Raw genomic sequence first — 16,287 nt, 5'->3', positions numbered from 1 at the left:
ACTGGCTTCAAGACTGAGCTTGATCAGTTCATGGAGGGGATGGTACGATGGGACTGCCTATGATGGCGTCACCGATCTGCAACTGCCAGCAGCAAATATCTCCAAGGGCTGGTGATGGGCCACTGGATGGGGAGGGCTCCGAGTTACTACAGAGGATTCTTTCTCAGGTGTCTGGCTGGTGGGTCTCGCCCACGTGCTCTGGGTCTGATTGATCACCATATTTGGGGTCGGGAACAAATTTTCCTCTAGATCAGATTGATTGAGACCCTGGGGGGTTTTCACCATCCTCTGCAGCCTGGAGCGCAGGTCACTTGCAGGTTTAAACTGGAGTAAATGGTGGATTTTCTGGAACTTGAAGTCTTTAAATCAAGATTTGAGGACTTCAGTAACTCAGTCAGAGGTTAGGGGTCTATCACAGGAGTGGGTAGGGAAGGTTCTGTGGCCTGCAATGTGCAGGAGGTCAGACTACATGATCACGATGGTCCCTTCTGGCCTTAAAGTCAATGAGTCTGTGAGCTGCTTCCACTCTGATGGATTGTAGCTCTTAACAATACCGGTATAGTTAAAACAGAAAAGTTTGCTAGTACAGATTATATCCTGAGAAAATTTGCCAGACCATGTGGTGGTGGGTTTGTGCCAGGGCCAGAGGGAATCCTGCCATGGAGGGCTGGTGCTATACATAGCTAAATTTTATGATGTCTGATTTTTATTGCTCTACTGGGTCACCTGGTCCATTCTCCAGGGCAGGATTGTTCCCTATGGGTAAGATTTTCAAAAGCTCTCCGCATAAGCCTAATTTTGCTCCCACTTGTATTAATGCAAGTTTTACTCCAGTGCTTTGTCCTGCTATACAATTTCCATTCCCCGATGTGGCCCTCGGGCCAAAAAGTTTGCCCACCCCTGATGTACCTGCACTCTGGAGTATTGCAGAAAGCATGTTGCCCGTCAGCGCCATCTGCTGGATGCTTGGTGATAGTAGCCTGGTAAAGTGACAGGGTCGGGGTTAGGGGCAAACTGGGACCAAAGAGGGTTAGGAGCATATTTGTTCTGGACCCACAGCCCATACAGCTCTCCAGAACGTCCATCGAAATGAATGGGGTGACTGGCCATACCTATCATGGCTGGCCACGTGCTCACATCGGCTGTGTCTGGGCAGGAAGCGATTTGCAACCCGAGGGAGAATGAATGTTGCCTATTTCTGAGACTGCCCCTTCCAGCCCCTAGCCTCTGTTGCACCATGTCTTATGCAGGAATTGAACAAAAAGCGGACCCAGAAAGAAATGGAGCACGCCATGCTGATTCGGCACGACGAGTCGACGCGCGAGCTGGAGTACAGGCAGCTGCATACGCTGCAGAAGCTGCGGATGGACCTGATCCGTCTGCAGCACCAGACAGAGCTCGAGAACCAGCTGGAGTACAACAAGCGGAGGGAGAGGGAGCTGCACAGGAAGCACTTCATGGAACTCCGGCAGCAGCCAAAAAATCTGAAGGTATTGCGGGGCTTCGTATTCGTCGGCTGTTTGCACCCATCCCCTCCTCTTTGCTCTCTGCCTCCTGGCCAGCCTCCGTCATCCTTCACCAAGCAGCCTCTCCTCCTGACACTTGGTATCCCCCAGGAGCTCCCTGCCCTGAGCTGGCCTCCTGTGTCTGGTGTACATTGTAAGCACTTGGGCCAGGGGAAAGGCGGGTTCTGTTTTTTTAAGTGCCATTTCGATGTAGGTAGCTACAATAGTAATATTACAATAGTAATACTCCCAACTGACAAGGCGTTCAAGCGATTTTGCGCCTATCGCTCTGTCCTTCCTTCAGCCTCGATATTGAATCCATTGGTGAAAGGTTCTGGTCCTGTTTCCTTGCTTCTGATGTTGGCAAAAAAACTAAATAAATGTGGGTGGGGCTGGTCCTTGGCTGCATCCTGCTCATGCAGCTACAGAACAGTTAAAAACCTGCTGAGCCATTCCTGGAGCTTTTCCTTTCATCTTTTCGGAGCAGTGGGTGACGAGCGTACGCCTTTCCATGTTTTCAAATCCTAGAGTCTTCCAGTGGACGTATCGTGGGGGCAGGAAATGGGTTGTGGAGGTATTTGTGGGATAGAAAGATGGGGAGGATTTGGGGAGCAAAGGCACTTGGCAAGTCAGTGAATATGGCAGCTGACCCATGGAGCAGTGATTGTAAAAGAGAGAAAATGCTCTAGGTTGACTAGCCTCCAGTGGATACTACTGGTTAAGGCCCCTATTCAGCCAAACATGTAAGCACACTCTTAATTTCCATTATCTTCCATGCGACTTAAAGTTGATAATGTGCTTACGTGCTTGTCTGAACAGAGGCCTAAAGTCAGAAGCCTCTTCTCCCTCAGAAAGAGAATACTGCTTGTATTAGTGGATCAGCTAGTCACCCAAGTAAGACAGTGGGTATACGGCAGGGGTCTCAAATATGCGGGCCACCAAGCTCCCCTCCCCCTCTCCCCCAGCTCGCCGCGTTCCTGCTCGTCTGTCTACCTCCAGGCACTTCCTGCCACCAAACAGCTGTTTGACGGCACTTAGCGCTTTCCAGGAGGGATGTGGGAGGAGCGGGGAGCCACGCACTCAGAGGAGGAGGTGAAGAGGTGGGGCAGGAGTGGGTATTTGGGGAAGGGGTTGAAATAGGGGCAGGGAGGGGGTGGAGTTGGGGCAGGGACTTTGGGGAAGGGGTTAGAATGGGGGTGGAGAAGGGGTGGGAAGAGGTGGGGCAGGGACTCATGGAAGGGGTGCGCAGGGGCGGGACCGGAGGCAGCCTGGGGGGAGGGATGTCAGTGATGTGGACCTCGGGCCAATGTACTAGTCCTCATGTGGCCCTTGTGGTGATTCGAGTTTGAGATCCCTGGTATAAGATGATGGAGAGCATGGTAATGTCTTGGCTGATAACTAGCTGGCACTTTCCTGTATATGTTTGTTTTGGATGTACCATAGCCCAGCCTGTCAGCCCTCTCAGTACCCAAACCTCTCACTTCATCTTCATGTTCTCCCATTTTTCTGCAGGCCATGGAAATGCAAATCAAGAAGCAGTTCCAGGACACGTGCAAAGTGCAGACGAAGCAGTATAAAGCACTGAAGAATCACCAGCTGGAAGTTACTCCAAAGAGCGAGCACAAAACGATCCTAAAGAGTCTGAAAGATGAGCAGACGAGAAAGCTCGCCATCCTGGCAGAGCAGTACGAGCAGAGCATCAATGAAATGATGGCTTCACAAGCCGTAAGTGCAAAGTCCAGAGCTTCAGATCTCCTTGGTGAATGGGATACGCCAGGATTCATGCCCGCAGTGAACCGTGGGCATGAATATTAGCGTAGTGCAGTGGAGGGGATAGAACCAGCAATAATGTGAGCAGCATCTGTGACAGCTTCTCCTTCCATCTTTGCCAGCGCACCTCGCTCCTAAGCTGCATGACCTGTAGGTCCCCACGCAGCTTTGCCAGTGCACCTCCTGCTTGACATGAAGGGCCCGTGCTTTTCTAGTCATGGGCCTCTCCTGTTCAGTCTTCCTGGCACGCTAAATTGTGGTAGTTTATAGGGTGAGGATCATTGTCAATTGAGTAGCAAATAAAGACTCTTAAACGAGTTTTGCTTCTGATCTCAGTAAAATCCCCACATGTCTCCTGCCTGATGGTCTTTGCCCTCACCACTCTGCTGCCCAGGTATTAGGTTTACAGTGAAAGAGCAGGCACCTTCCCCAAATTGCTCATCAAACAATGTACACAGTCTGTGAAGGTCAAATTCACCCCTTTCCTGGGATTTGCCTTTAACAAAGAATACAAAAGCCTTCTCCCAAGGCATGGATGTGGCTAGGGTTCCTCCCTCCAAGCTGCTCAGCCCACATCCTAGGTCCTCAGTGTCCAGAGAGAGACACTCACTCCATTTACATCCAGGTGTGGTACTTAGCCACCTGCCTTACTGAGTCGGTAGAAGCCACTGACCATCTTTCAGCACGATCAGCACCTGTATGTTGAGTGGGGTGTTTGAGGCAGACACTGCAAACCTCTTGCAACAAGTAACTGTCCTGAGTTACCGAAAGTGAATAATGAAATGCAGTGATTCGGAGATCCACTTAATGGAAGAACTTTTCCCAGCTCATTCTGGGCCTTGCTCCTTCTTTTGTCCTGGGTGTCTCTGCCAGTAGATCTCCTCATTTTCTCTGCTTCCCAAGGTATTGAGACATTGACAAAGCCCAAAGTCCATGTGGGGCTCCCAGACACAGAGTATTTCTCTGACTTTCCCTAGCTGCTGTTAACACAACTAGCCCCTGTTCTCTAGCCAGCAGTGACCCCCACTTGCCAGCCAGCAGTGTTCCTGCTCACCAGCTGGTAGGGTTAGCAGTAATGCTGCTATCTCAACAGTGGCTTTTAAAATAATGCTTTCAGCACCACACCTCCACCAGTGAGCAAGCGGATCGCTTCCATTACACAGCCCAACCCCACAAATCCCGGGGTGTCTGTATAACCGGGATCTCCAGTCTGATGGCTGCTCCCACAAGCCACTGGAAAGACAGACATTTCTAACGCAGACGTCGCGTGCCACCAGCCATCAGCACCTTTGATGCTGGGATTTAGGTAGTGTTTAAGTGCAAACTTATCAGTGAGCCTAGGCAAGGAGCAGCCCGTGCCCACCTAGCCCCAAAGCAGGGAAGTAACTGGTTGAGTTGATGTTTTGTTTTTGAATGATCTTGCAGCTACGGCTAGATGAGGCTCAAGAAGCAGAATGCCAAGCCCTGAGGCTGCAGCTCCAGCAGGAGATGGAACTGCTGAACGCATACCAGAGCAAAATCAAGATGCAGACGGAAGCACAGCATGACCGAGAGCTCCAGAAGCTGGAGCAGAGGGTGTCTCTGCGCAGGGCCCATCTCGAACAAAAGGTACGTTTCAGCTGTGCTGACGGGCAACATCTGAATCATTCCCTTGTGAATCGCTCCTTGGAGCTAGCAACATCTGAGCTGTCCTTGTTACTAGTTAAATGAGTGCCAGGAACTGAAGGGTTAAATAGAATGGATGTGCTGAAGGAAATTTGGGCAGATTTCAAAATGGATACAAATAAATGCTTTATCTGGCACATGTACTTCACCTGTGGAACACCTTGCCTATTTGTTGAGGCACATAATCTAGTAAGATTTCTTAAAGAATCACTCATTTACATGGGTAAGGTAGGATAGCACCTGCAGTTAGCCCTTGTAATTTTATGGTCTGGGGTTAATCAGTCGTCATGCTTCAGGGCTGAACACCAGCTGGAGTCAGGAAGAAAACTACCCCGCATGGTAATATTAAACAGCTAGGTGCAGTTGAAGGCTTGAAGTATCTGGCACTGGTTGGTGCTGGAGCCAGGATACCAAACTCCCTAACTAGGCCTTGAGCTGCTCTGGTGAGGTGGTCCCTAGGCAACAGTTGGATTGTCTGTTCTGATAGTGGGTACGTCTGCCTCCAGAGAGGCCAAAGCCATCCAAGGTGGAGGACCAGGAGAATCCCTAGCAATTCTCCTGTCCTTAAGCCCCCTTTCCATCTTGCACATCATGGCTTCCCACTTCAATATGGGAGACCAGATGCTGCTCCTAAATCAGCCAGCGGGGGGGTCACCCTAGAGTGGTGCACACCAGGCAGCTGGTCAAGCTCCAGGGTGCTTTGAGGTGCTGGCTGAAGAGGTTGTTGACTGCTTGTTTCAGATTGAAGAGGAGCTGGCTGCCCTCCAGAAGGAACGCAGCGAGAGGATAAAGATTCTGTTGGAAAAGCAAGAGCGAGAGATTGAAACGTTTGACATGGAGAGTCTGCGACTGGGCTTTGGGAATTCGGTCACATTAGATTATCCCAAGGAGGACTATAGATGAGATTAAATTTCTTTTGCCATTTTCAAAAAATCAAACAAAATTATGAAAAAAACAACATTCCCCATGTTAACAGGCGTGCTCTCTCTCTTTCTGTCTCTTACTGACATTGTGTCGGACTAGTGCCTGTACGTTCTTACTCTGTCAGGGCCCCTTCCCCTGCGTCAAGTGCCAGTGTGGGACAGCTCCTGGCAGTCTCTTTTCATAGTACGTCACAGTATTGATGTCTCTGTGCAATGATGACAAATGTTTCAGTGAAAGCTTTGGAGACAATTTTAACTAATCAAACAAAAGTGGATGTCTGTTGCTTTTGAGCAATCACTCATTTTACCACCAATCAATGAAAGTACAAGCAAAAAAAAACAAAAAAACCCCAACCCTATATATGAAAACCCAAGGGGAGAGAGACGAAATCCGCAGCCTTACCTTAACTAGCTGCTGCATAATTTTATTTTATTTTTATTTTTTTGGTATTTATTCATCAGGAATAATTAAATAAAAAATAAAAAATTTATTAAAGATTGAGAAATTTGATACATTTTACAGAAAAAAATCTTAATCGTGATGTACATATCAGTGGTGACATATTATTACTTTTTTGGGGGCAGGGAAGGGAAGGGAAGGGGGCGGGGTGAAGAGATCTTGTGATTTTTAAAAGAACCATGCCGGGCGAGGTAGGGGTTTGGCCTCTGCCTTCGGCATATTCTTGATTGTATCATAATCATTTTCTGCTGTCGCAGAGAATGTGAATACACTTAAATGAGCCCACAGGATCCCAGTAGCACAAATTGGGCTTTGTCAAATCGTGTATTTTGTGTATAGAAGGAATTTAAGGAGAGCTTTTACTTATTTTCATATTGTATTTTAACTGTTTCTCTGATCAGAATTTTTTTACTCCTTTCCTCTCCCCATCCCCAGCCGTCCCACCCCTGACTTTCCAGTTCAGTAGTTGAGTTCAGCACTGTCTCTTGGTCAGATCATCCTGATCTTTCTTTTCCTGTTTTGTCCCCCCCCCCCCCCCCCAAACCCACCTCCCTCCCCAGAATCTCGGTCATAAATACTGCATTAGTCACACTTTCAAACTGTGTATTTTCTTACAATAAAAAGCAGTAAAAAAAAAAACGCTTTACCTTCTTTTGCATGCACTTTAAAAAACCAAAAACAACAAAAAACCATTTTTCAGCTTCCAAGGAAGAGCATGAGGAACTGTCAGAGCTTTTAATTATATTTGTAAATAAAAGTGTTCATCACCCCGCCTCGCTGTCTCATTGTCGCGGAACGAGCGGCTCTCGCCCACAGCGTAGTTATCCGCTACCAGCCTCACCCCGCCTCTTCCTTCCAAGCTGCGAGCGGAACCAGGCCTGCGTGCTTTCATCTCGGGCTCATGCCGTCCTTCCACTGGGCACATTTGAAGCCTCAGAGCAATTTCTCTCAAAGGAACCTGCTTGGCCGCTTGTGCGGCGGCTGGAATGGATGGTGCACGCTCAGCCCAGACTCTCTGGCAGTACATGGAGATGGGCAGTTCTCTCTCCACGGCATTGATCATATGAACCCATCTGCGTACACCCCACGTTTCTTTCCATGACTTTGCCCCCCACAAGCATGGCTGACTATGATGTCTCCACCATTTTTCAGCCTGCTGCTGCCTTAGGGTGGATTTGAGGGACTGAGAGAGTTTGCCATGTTTTTTTGGAATCTACAATGCAGTAGATGAATGGCCCAGCCTCCCTTCCTAGGCGGCACCCTCCTGCCCTATCTCTCTTGGCCATGCCCTGGCACAGTTACCATTGTTGACTTTTTCTGGCCATTGTATTGCTATTTTGTTTCCCCCCTTTTTCATCTTTAGTTCCTGCTTGGGGGAAACCGAGCTAATACTTGTGTAGTGTAGTCCTTCACTGCTGTTCAGACCTGTCCGGGCTCACCTATCTCCACTCTGCTGCCCTATCTTCACTCACTTTCCCTGGGCATTCGGGAGGGGGGTGCTTAGTTTTTGGCCTGAAAGGGAACAGTTTTTATTATGGATATTGCAACCAGCAGCACACCATGATAATATACATATAAACTGTTGCCCTTACCATCTCCACAGGTACCCCTTGCATTTATAATGAGGGAGGGAGAAAAAATAGCAGCAATGCATACCTCAGAAAATTTTAGCAGAGACCAAGTTTGCAGCCTTGGAATGAATTGTCCACCTGTGTTAAGACTCAAAGGTGGAGATCTTCATCTGCTGTTAATGAGCATCCCTGATAGAGCCATGCTTGTTAATATCAGCTGAGGGTCTGGCCCAAAATGCATACACAGGCATTTTGTTTTCCCCTGATCAGTCCCTGTAAGTGCTTTACATTTATATCTCCTGGGGGTTGTTGGAGACTCCGTTAACGGCTGGTGGAACAGCCCCTCTGCTCGCAAGTGAAATTGTAACACAGTGCTGACGTGTCCCATGTTTTTCTACAGTTAGTGCTTTGAGCATGGCTTTTACAGCCCCACTTTTGTGAAGCGCATGGGGGGTAGTATAAAGCCAGCTGCTTTGTCTGGAACCTTACCCTTTAATTTTGGATTCACGTGTGTTGTCTGGACCAGATGTGCATTTCTACAGCACGTGCCCCTGCTCAGAAGTTTCACAGCCTTCGTGCCATCATCAAAGCACTGGGGAAATGAACGTGCTCTCTTGCAAACTGGCAATGCCTTCAAAGAATAGCACTGGCCTAAGCTATAAGTGGGTAGGGGGTGAACTGAAGCTTCTGCCAACAATTGGGGATTTGTAATTGTTTCAGGGAAAGACATCAAATGGGTACTGGAGTACATTGCTGGAGCAGGACTGGTGCTGCTGGAGCAGGATGGAGCCTCACAATGAGCTGGGCCCTGGGCTTGAGTAGCACCTGCTTGTGCATATAGTGGCTGAAAAACCCTCAGGGCCGTTGCTTATAAATCTAGACCCAAGATGGGGAGAAGGAACAACCCCAGCAGCACAGACTCAAGTTGCTTTTGTTGCTGCCAGACAGGTTAGTGCCCGCAGCATGTGCAAGTCCTCCTTCCAGCAGATAGCAGGAGTGATCATGTGCCATGATACTCCCTACAGTCAAGCTGGCTGCTTGCATAGCTCACGTTTGTCCTGATTCAAAGCACTGAAGGTGAGGGTGCCATCCAAAGAACAAGGGTGTTTGTTTGACCTTTGCCTAAAATGAGGTCTTTCTTAGTCAACCGTTTAATTCTCAGTGTATAGACCTTCCCACTTTTTGAGCAACAACTTGAGGGGAAAAACAGTAAACGCTTACTGCTTAAAGTGACATTTCTGCTCTTTGTGGTGGTGTGGTCCTCCTCTCAGCTGCACTAAGCTTTCTTCTGATAGCGTCCAGTGCTGTAGTAGACACTATTCCAGGGTGAAAAATGCCATCAGAGAAATGTTTCATTTCCTAGCCCCTTGTGGCATTTCTGTGGCAAAACCTTAGTTGTGCCCTAAACAAACTTAGCCCCTGCAGTTGCCATGGGTACTAATGCTAGAGCAAAGCTGCTTAGGTGTACAAGGAACTCCTACCGCCATAATGTGGGTTCCCTCTGCTGATAAGCAAATCGGAGAATGGATGTGAACAGTGGAACAACCCCTCTTGCTTTGAGAGAGATTGCTTCACAGGGCAGGGAGAGCGACAGGCTCAATTCCCATTCAGGCTGTGTTTGCTCAGCAAGGTCTTGGAGCCAGTCTCAAGTTTCTAGTTAAGGGGAATTGTGCGACAGCAAAGAGGGCTAGATCAGTAGCCCTGCCCCCATTTTCTCTCAGGATTTCTGCTGCTCCAGGATTTGGATTGCATTCTAAGCATTTGTCAGGCTGGTACCTCAGCTTGGGGTATTTCAGTGCCTGGGGCAGGCCTGTTTCTCTGACACCTCCCCCCCCCAGCTTACTCTTGGTCTGGAGGAGAGATGACATTAGGGTCCCTGCCCCCTCAAGGAAGTTTAACCCACATTACTCCTAAAACACTAAGGGACATGAACGTAACTTCTGATAGAGACACAGCTTGTTGCTGGGAGGCCACCCAGCTCTTGCACTCATCAGCATCAAGCAAAACATTTCCCTGGCTCATGGTGTTCTGTCACAGCACTGTGAATGTACAACATAGCACTAGCTGCCTTCAGGAATGACAGCCAAGCTAGTGAAGTCCCCTTTCCACAGCTGGGTTGAACTTATGACAATGTTCCTCTAGCCCTTTACAGCTCTGTGAAGTGGTTGAAACACTAGCTTAACTGAAGGGTTGCAATTTTAAACAAGTTTCAGAGTAACAGCTCTATTAGTCTGTATTTGCAAAAAGAAAAGGCAGACTTGTGCCACCTTAGAGACTAGCCAATTTATTTGAGCATAAGCTCACTTCATCGGATGCTGTAGCTCACAAAAGCTTATGCTCAAATAAATTGGCTAGTTGCTAAGGTGCCACAAGTCCTTTTAATTTTAACCAAGAGGCTGCACCTTCATACCCTGTAAGGAAGAGCCAGTACTTCCCATGTGCAGAGAGGCAGTGTCCCTTGGGTTTAAGCATGTTTTCTGTTACCCCCAAACACACAGCTCACCTTGAGCTCCAGGTGCCCCCTGGGCCCTGCCCACCACCCCCTTCCCCTGTACACATTGGAGAGAAAGGATACTCTTCCAAGCCTCCCCTCTCCTGGAGCATGCATTCAGCTCTCCCCCCAAGGAGTTTAACAAAGGTGATCTGAAGCCACCTAGAGAGAGTCTAAAGGCAGTTTGTTAGCCACTGAGGCCAAAGCTTTTTCCAGAAAGGGAACAAAACCATGTTCAAGTCCACCTGTGATTCTGTCCTTTTAATGGAACTAAAAGCAAACAGCAAATAGTGCACAACAATGACTTGCACAAACAATATCAGCTAAATTAATTTTCTGGTTTAACAGAAGCTTCCAGGGTCAAGTTTTTTCCCCCATTCCAGTATATAGTTAAATCAAATTAAAGGGTACAGCAGTCACCTGACATACTGGTGTGGAACCGAGCCACTCCGCAGAGCATCTCTGACCTACTGCTACCTCCAGAGAACATCTGAAAATCTTTTTGGATAGTAGCTGTCCTTGGGTAGTCTCTACAGTATCCCCCCTCCTATAGTAATCTGCTATCACCACATTTTAGTGACTAGTGAATCCTGTCTTTCCCCACTACTTTGTATGTCTGCATAAAGGCAGGCTCCCAGTGTTTTAATCTGTTTGCTACTGTAAGTCAAATCTTTCTCTTTCCAGACTAATTGTGAGGTTTGACCTAAGATTGCAAGGGCAGGTGGGAACACATGCAAGGGGGGTTCTTGGGGATTAGCTCATCTCCAGGAACCTCGGCTCATTCTTACCATGAGGGAAGAGAAACAGAAGCCATATTCTCTCCCCCCCCCCCCCCCCCAAGAGTTTCAAAGAGACAGGCTTTTCAAGATGGCCCAGGAGGTGTAAGCAGCTCTCAGCATTTCACTTTAGCAGATTTCTGGATTGTACTAGTGCTCTTTAGGCAGCAATGGTTTCTGCAGAAATGGGCACAATAAATGGTACATTTTCCCCTTACCCTGTCTGGGTAGGGACCACTTGCTACTAGCAACACTGTGGTCTGCGTTGGTGATTGGGCAGGACCCCCCCCACCTATGCAAAAACTACATTAATACTGAAGCAGGCTCAGGTCACAGCTGTACACTGGGTAAGGGGCTCTGGTTCCACCCAGCAACTGTTTGCAGAGGCAGCATAGAGCTGGGTAAGAGGAAAGGAGCAGCAGGGACAGTGGTAGAAATTGCTCTTCTCCAAACACTTACTTTTGCCCAAACTTTGTCTCCCAAAAGACCGATCCATCTCGCTCAAAGCTAGTTTTGTTCTAAGTGATGGGATTTGGGGATGTAGGAACAAGGATGAGAGGCTTAAGGGTTGCCCCTCCCCACTACTTCCCAGACAGCTGCTCGTAAAGTTTGGGCACATAGCTATCCCACTCTGCCTGATAGCACGTGCCAGCCACTGGGTTTCCCAGCTTGTACTTTTTGCGGAAAGATGCCACTTGGAACTTCCCACGTTTGTCACCAGATCGGTTTGTGAGGATGGGTTCGTTGCAGTTCAGTGGCTGCGGCTGTTCGTAGACCAGCCACACGTACCGGTGAAGTCCTGCAGATTGGGTGGGAGAGAGAGAGAGAGACACAGACACACTATGTTAAATAGAAGAAAGAAAATCTGTATTTGTTTTCAAGGAAAGCACTATGGTACATAAGCTTGTGATCATATACACCCCTATACAAGGGTCTGATCCATACGTTAATCTTGTTATTGCGTATAAAGAAACCATTCTGCTATCCTACATCAAGGAGGCTGTCATGAGTCAAGTATACAAGGAATGTGCGGACATAGCACCAGGTGTAGACATTAGATAAGCATGCCAGGCATTGTACACAGACAGGAGCTCTAGGGTAGACATCTTACAGTACAGATGGAACTTTCATTGGTTCCAGGGTTTGGCTTTTTAGCCATCTTGTTGCATAAGGGTTAAGGATGAGTTTGAGGCCTTTTGGACAAGTGTTTTAAGGGAAGGACCTGTGAGATATAATGGACTCAATGGCACCATCCTATCAATCACTTTCAGTAGTATTGTCCACTTTAATAGACTGCGGCTGAAGGCAGAAGCACGTGTTTTGCATAGATCTTAGGTCTAGGACAGCAGAATAATTTGTATTTTTCTGGCACACTCCAAGCAAGTCTTTAAGAACGCATGTTCAGCATCCAGAAGAGCAGCAAAACAATTCCCACAGAACGTACTGACTTTGGGGAATTGCAAAGCATGGCCGTGTGTGACCTGCCAGAATGAGGGGTCATCATCAGCTGTCAGTTTATGAAGTGTATGGACAGTTCCAGCTCACGCCTTGGGCAGGTAAATATCTGCCATGAACCTTTACAACTGAAATTGTCACCATATTTCCATTTTTCCCCCCAGGTGTGAGGAGTGGCTAATACAGATCTGTAGGGTTTGAAAGCTGAGATGTTGGCATATACTGAGCACACACACTGCAAACAGTTCTTCAGCAGTAGCAGATTCATTTTTTATGCAGATTGCACCAACTCCCACATACAGAACTGTTTTAGTCTCCTGGGCCTAACACCTGCTCTAAGTGATGTCAGAGCTTAGACTCCCAGACAAGCACCAAGTTCAACTTGTCCACTATGTTTACGCAGGAGAAGAGATGTCCAGCAGCTGGTATCATCTCTCAGGTAAACAGCTTCTTTACTTACAGGAAAGAAGATTTAATACATGAACAAAATGCACCAGCTATGTCTGAATAGCCTTCAGGGTCACATTTGAACTCAGTTCTCATCTGGGAACCACCCAGATATCAATTCAGCAACATTCCCTCCAGCCCCTGATGCAGGCAATATGCTAGTCATTCACTTCCCCTGCATGGTGGAAATATACTAGAGGCAGATGGACAGTGCTTGGCCATGCTATCCACATTGCTGCTTAGACAGCAGTTTGCTCTGCACTCCTGGTGCAGGAGGTGTACACACAAATCCTCATTTCTTTGCCCACCAAGATGGCAACTTCCTTCTCTCTGTACATTACAGCTCCCTGCATGCTCCTGCTTGGGTTCCTCTACATTACAATCTACTCATTCACAGCATGGATTCGTCAGTTGAGTCTGAGTACTGTAGTATTCACTGTAGCAAGGAGTCCTGCATTAGCCCATGCAGGACCAGAGTGATATGTGGGGGCTACCACTTACTAACCTGTCCCTTTGGGTGGCCCAGAACCAACATAATCAGAAAGGACACACCCACTGCTGATGTCATTTCCTTTCATGTTGACAACCAAGAAGTGATGCCATTCCCTAAGAGGAAGAACATGCCCAAGTTAGAACCAATAACAGTCTCTACGGATTACTGAACCTGCCAAGTGAATTAAATGGACAGCCAGAAAGATGGCTATTAGAAGCAGAGTATTTCCCCACTCACTCCCTCTCCTGGTAGAACATCACAGGCTTTTGCTGTCCCTGCCAAGTTTGCACCACATACACACACAAGGATGCAGTTTCACATGAATATCATTGACCGGAACTGTTCAGATGAAGCTAAGAAGCCAGCAGGGCAGAGGTAGGTGCTTTCCGCTCACCACAAAGCTCTGAGCATTCATTGTCAGGGGGCATGTTTCCCATCCTTGGATGTCTGGGTGGGGGAAGGATGGTTACTGCCTAACATTCAGGACCAGGAGCTTTGGGTTCTGTTGCAGGCTTTGCTATATAGGCTGACTGCCAGGCCTCTAGCAATTTACATCACCCTTCTCAACTTGATTGGTGCAGCAGAAATTTTCAGCTGAAAGAGGCAGCATGAAAGTTCAATAGTTCGGTGGTCAGGCTATTGACATTTATGGCAGACAAGAGAGGGAAACTTCCAAAATTCTCCTGCTCTATTACCTGAACTTTGGATCCTTCCTGCTTGGAGCATCTGGGTCAGTGAGAACCAAGGTGTAGAGTTTCTGTGGATCACAGCCATCCCACTCAATGCTGGTTGGGCAGTTCTGAACCTATAATGATTAAGTGGTATGCCATTCATTAAACAAGAAGGGAAAAATAGTCATATCCCCGTAGAGAATCCATCACCCCCTCCCCAAGTGCTGTAAGCCATAAGTTACATTGGGCATGCAACTGACACATCACGCTAATGTTATTACATAGACCCGTTTTCATTACACCAGAAGGGAGACTGCTTGTAGATTCCACCTAAAAATGAAGGATTTTAATGAGCTGAATGTTTTTTCTTCCACTTAGAATGTGTTTGAATAAAAACAACCCCCACAAACTGCGGCATTTGGCACCCAAAAACTGCACCTCCCTGGTAGTGGCAAGAACTTGAATGCAAAACACAGAAACTCTAAGAATGAGGCACGTCTGTTTCTGTCATCTGGGCGCAGTGAAGCGTAACTGGCAGATGCATGCTACAAAGGATCAAGGCTGGAGTCCTTGACTCAGTTATGGAACGCATCTGCTCCTTACCTTGTACTTGGACAGTAGAAACACTCCCTGGCGTGGTGGAATTTTCCACCCTGTTGAGAAACGGATACCCGCTGTGCACTGCTGTTGGTATACAGCCCAGGAGGGTTCCAACCCAACACCGCAGCACCCTCCTCTTACCTACGCCATTTCCTAGTAATGGGGGGTGGTGCTGGAGCAACACAGGCATTGCCGCAACCCCCTGGAGCATAACGGGCCTGCATTTTGCGCTCATGCCGGTGCAGGTCAGGAGGAACTACTGCGATCAATGGACTTAGCCTGCCGGAAGCCAGCACCCAGGCAAGTCCAGGATCAGCGGACGCCGGAGGCTCCCACGTGGGTCAGAAGGCCAAGCAGATCGTTTCTGTTTGGCCCTCATCGAGCAGGAGTCCCGGGGAGCAGACCTAAGAGCTGGGACTCACCCCCCCCCCACACACACGCGCTTTGCTGGCCGGGATAAGGGGTTCGAGCCCCTCGGCCGGCCCACACCGCTCCCCCCGGGCAAGCGCCCCCGCCGCGCCACCCCTGCAAGGAGCCTCCCCTCCGAGCGCCGCCTTCCGGCTCGGCCCCCGCTCCAGCCTGCAGCCGGGCTCGGCCCCGCCCCGGGGGGCCACGGCAGCGCCCCTCGGCGGGTTCTGGGGAGATCCGCGGCCCCGGAGGGGCCCCCGCCCCACCCCGGCCGGGGCCGTGACCGTGACCGTGACCTCCCCCGGCCGCAGGCAGCGGCCTGCCCCGTTCCACCGCCGCGGAGCCGCCCCCCCGCGCCCGGCCCGGCCTCCAGCGCGTCACGGCCCCGCTCCCGGCGCGGGCCGCTCGGCCCCCCTCTCTGCTCCGCGCCCCGGAGGCGGGGGCCGCCCTGCCGCGACCGGCTCCCCGGGCCGCCCGGCTCGAGCCCGGCCCTACCTGGGTGGGGGTCAGCACTTGGCCCAGCTCGTCTATCGCCGCCGCCGCCCCGTACCGCACGCGCAGGGGCTGTGCCGGCCGCTGCTCCACCTCGCCCAGGCTCAGCGGCCCGTCCCACGGCCCCAGCGCCATCCTCGGTCCCGCCGGCGGCTGCGCGAGCTCCGGGCCTGGGGGCGGGCGCGCGCCAGCGGCACCCCTTTGAGGGGCGGCGGGGCCCGCCTCCTCCCCCCCGGGCTCCCATTGGCCATGGCGGGCAGAGGGGGCGGGTCCCGCCTCCCCTCTCCGCTCCCATTGGCCTCCGTGGGCAGAGGGGGCGGGGCCCGGCTCCCATCGCTGCGCGGGCCGTCTCGGGTTGCAGGGGCGGGGCGGGCTCCGCGGGCTGGGGCGGTGCCGGGGCAGGCCGCCTCTCCTCAGGGGGGCCTGGCAGCCTGGCCGGGCCCCGGGCCCCGCCCCCCGCCCAGCTGCCTGATCAAAGAGGCCCGGTCAGTAATTGTCAGCATCGGTCCTGTTGCAATGACGCCCCCACCCCCCCGAGCAGCCCCTTGTCCTGGGTGCTG

General features: G+C 50.1%; 2 protein-coding genes across 3 annotated transcripts in view; one reads left to right on the top strand and one right to left on the bottom strand.

Annotated features, from left to right (window-relative positions):
• TAOK3 (TAO kinase 3) overlaps positions 1 to 7,094 on the top strand; it is a 143,359-nt gene extending 136,265 nt beyond the window's left edge. For both annotated transcript variants that reach the window (XM_084648870.1, XM_084648871.1), the window contains exons 18-21: positions 1,251 to 1,490; positions 3,018 to 3,230; positions 4,701 to 4,883; positions 5,682 to 7,094. In XM_084648870.1, coding sequence (XP_084504996.1) covers positions 1,251 to 1,490; positions 3,018 to 3,230; positions 4,701 to 4,883; positions 5,682 to 5,843 — 798 coding nt within the window. In that variant the 3' untranslated portion in view covers positions 5,844 to 7,094. The remainder of the gene's footprint in view (positions 1 to 1,250; positions 1,491 to 3,017; positions 3,231 to 4,700; positions 4,884 to 5,681) is intronic.
• A 3,525-nt stretch (positions 7,095 to 10,619) lies between these two features.
• Positions 10,620 to 15,921, bottom strand: PEBP1 (phosphatidylethanolamine binding protein 1). The gene is made up of 4 exons (XM_084649261.1): positions 15,731 to 15,921; positions 14,252 to 14,361; positions 13,569 to 13,669; positions 10,620 to 11,960 (listed from the first exon to the last, which is right to left on the bottom strand). Exons 1-4 carry the CDS (start codon positions 15,860 to 15,862, stop codon positions 11,743 to 11,745), a joined length of 561 nt encoding a protein of 186 aa, XP_084505387.1. The 5' UTR covers positions 15,863 to 15,921; the 3' UTR covers positions 10,620 to 11,742.
• Positions 15,922 to 16,287: the final 366 nt, after the last annotated feature.

The sequence above is a fragment of the Lepidochelys olivacea genome, assembly GCF_965140295.1.
Source record: "Lepidochelys olivacea isolate rLepOli2 genome assembly, chromosome: 15".
Taxonomy (NCBI): Eukaryota; Metazoa; Chordata; order Testudines; family Cheloniidae; genus Lepidochelys; species Lepidochelys olivacea.
The sequence above is the reverse complement of the archived record's forward strand: the minus strand, read 5'-3'. Positions and strand labels throughout refer to the sequence as shown.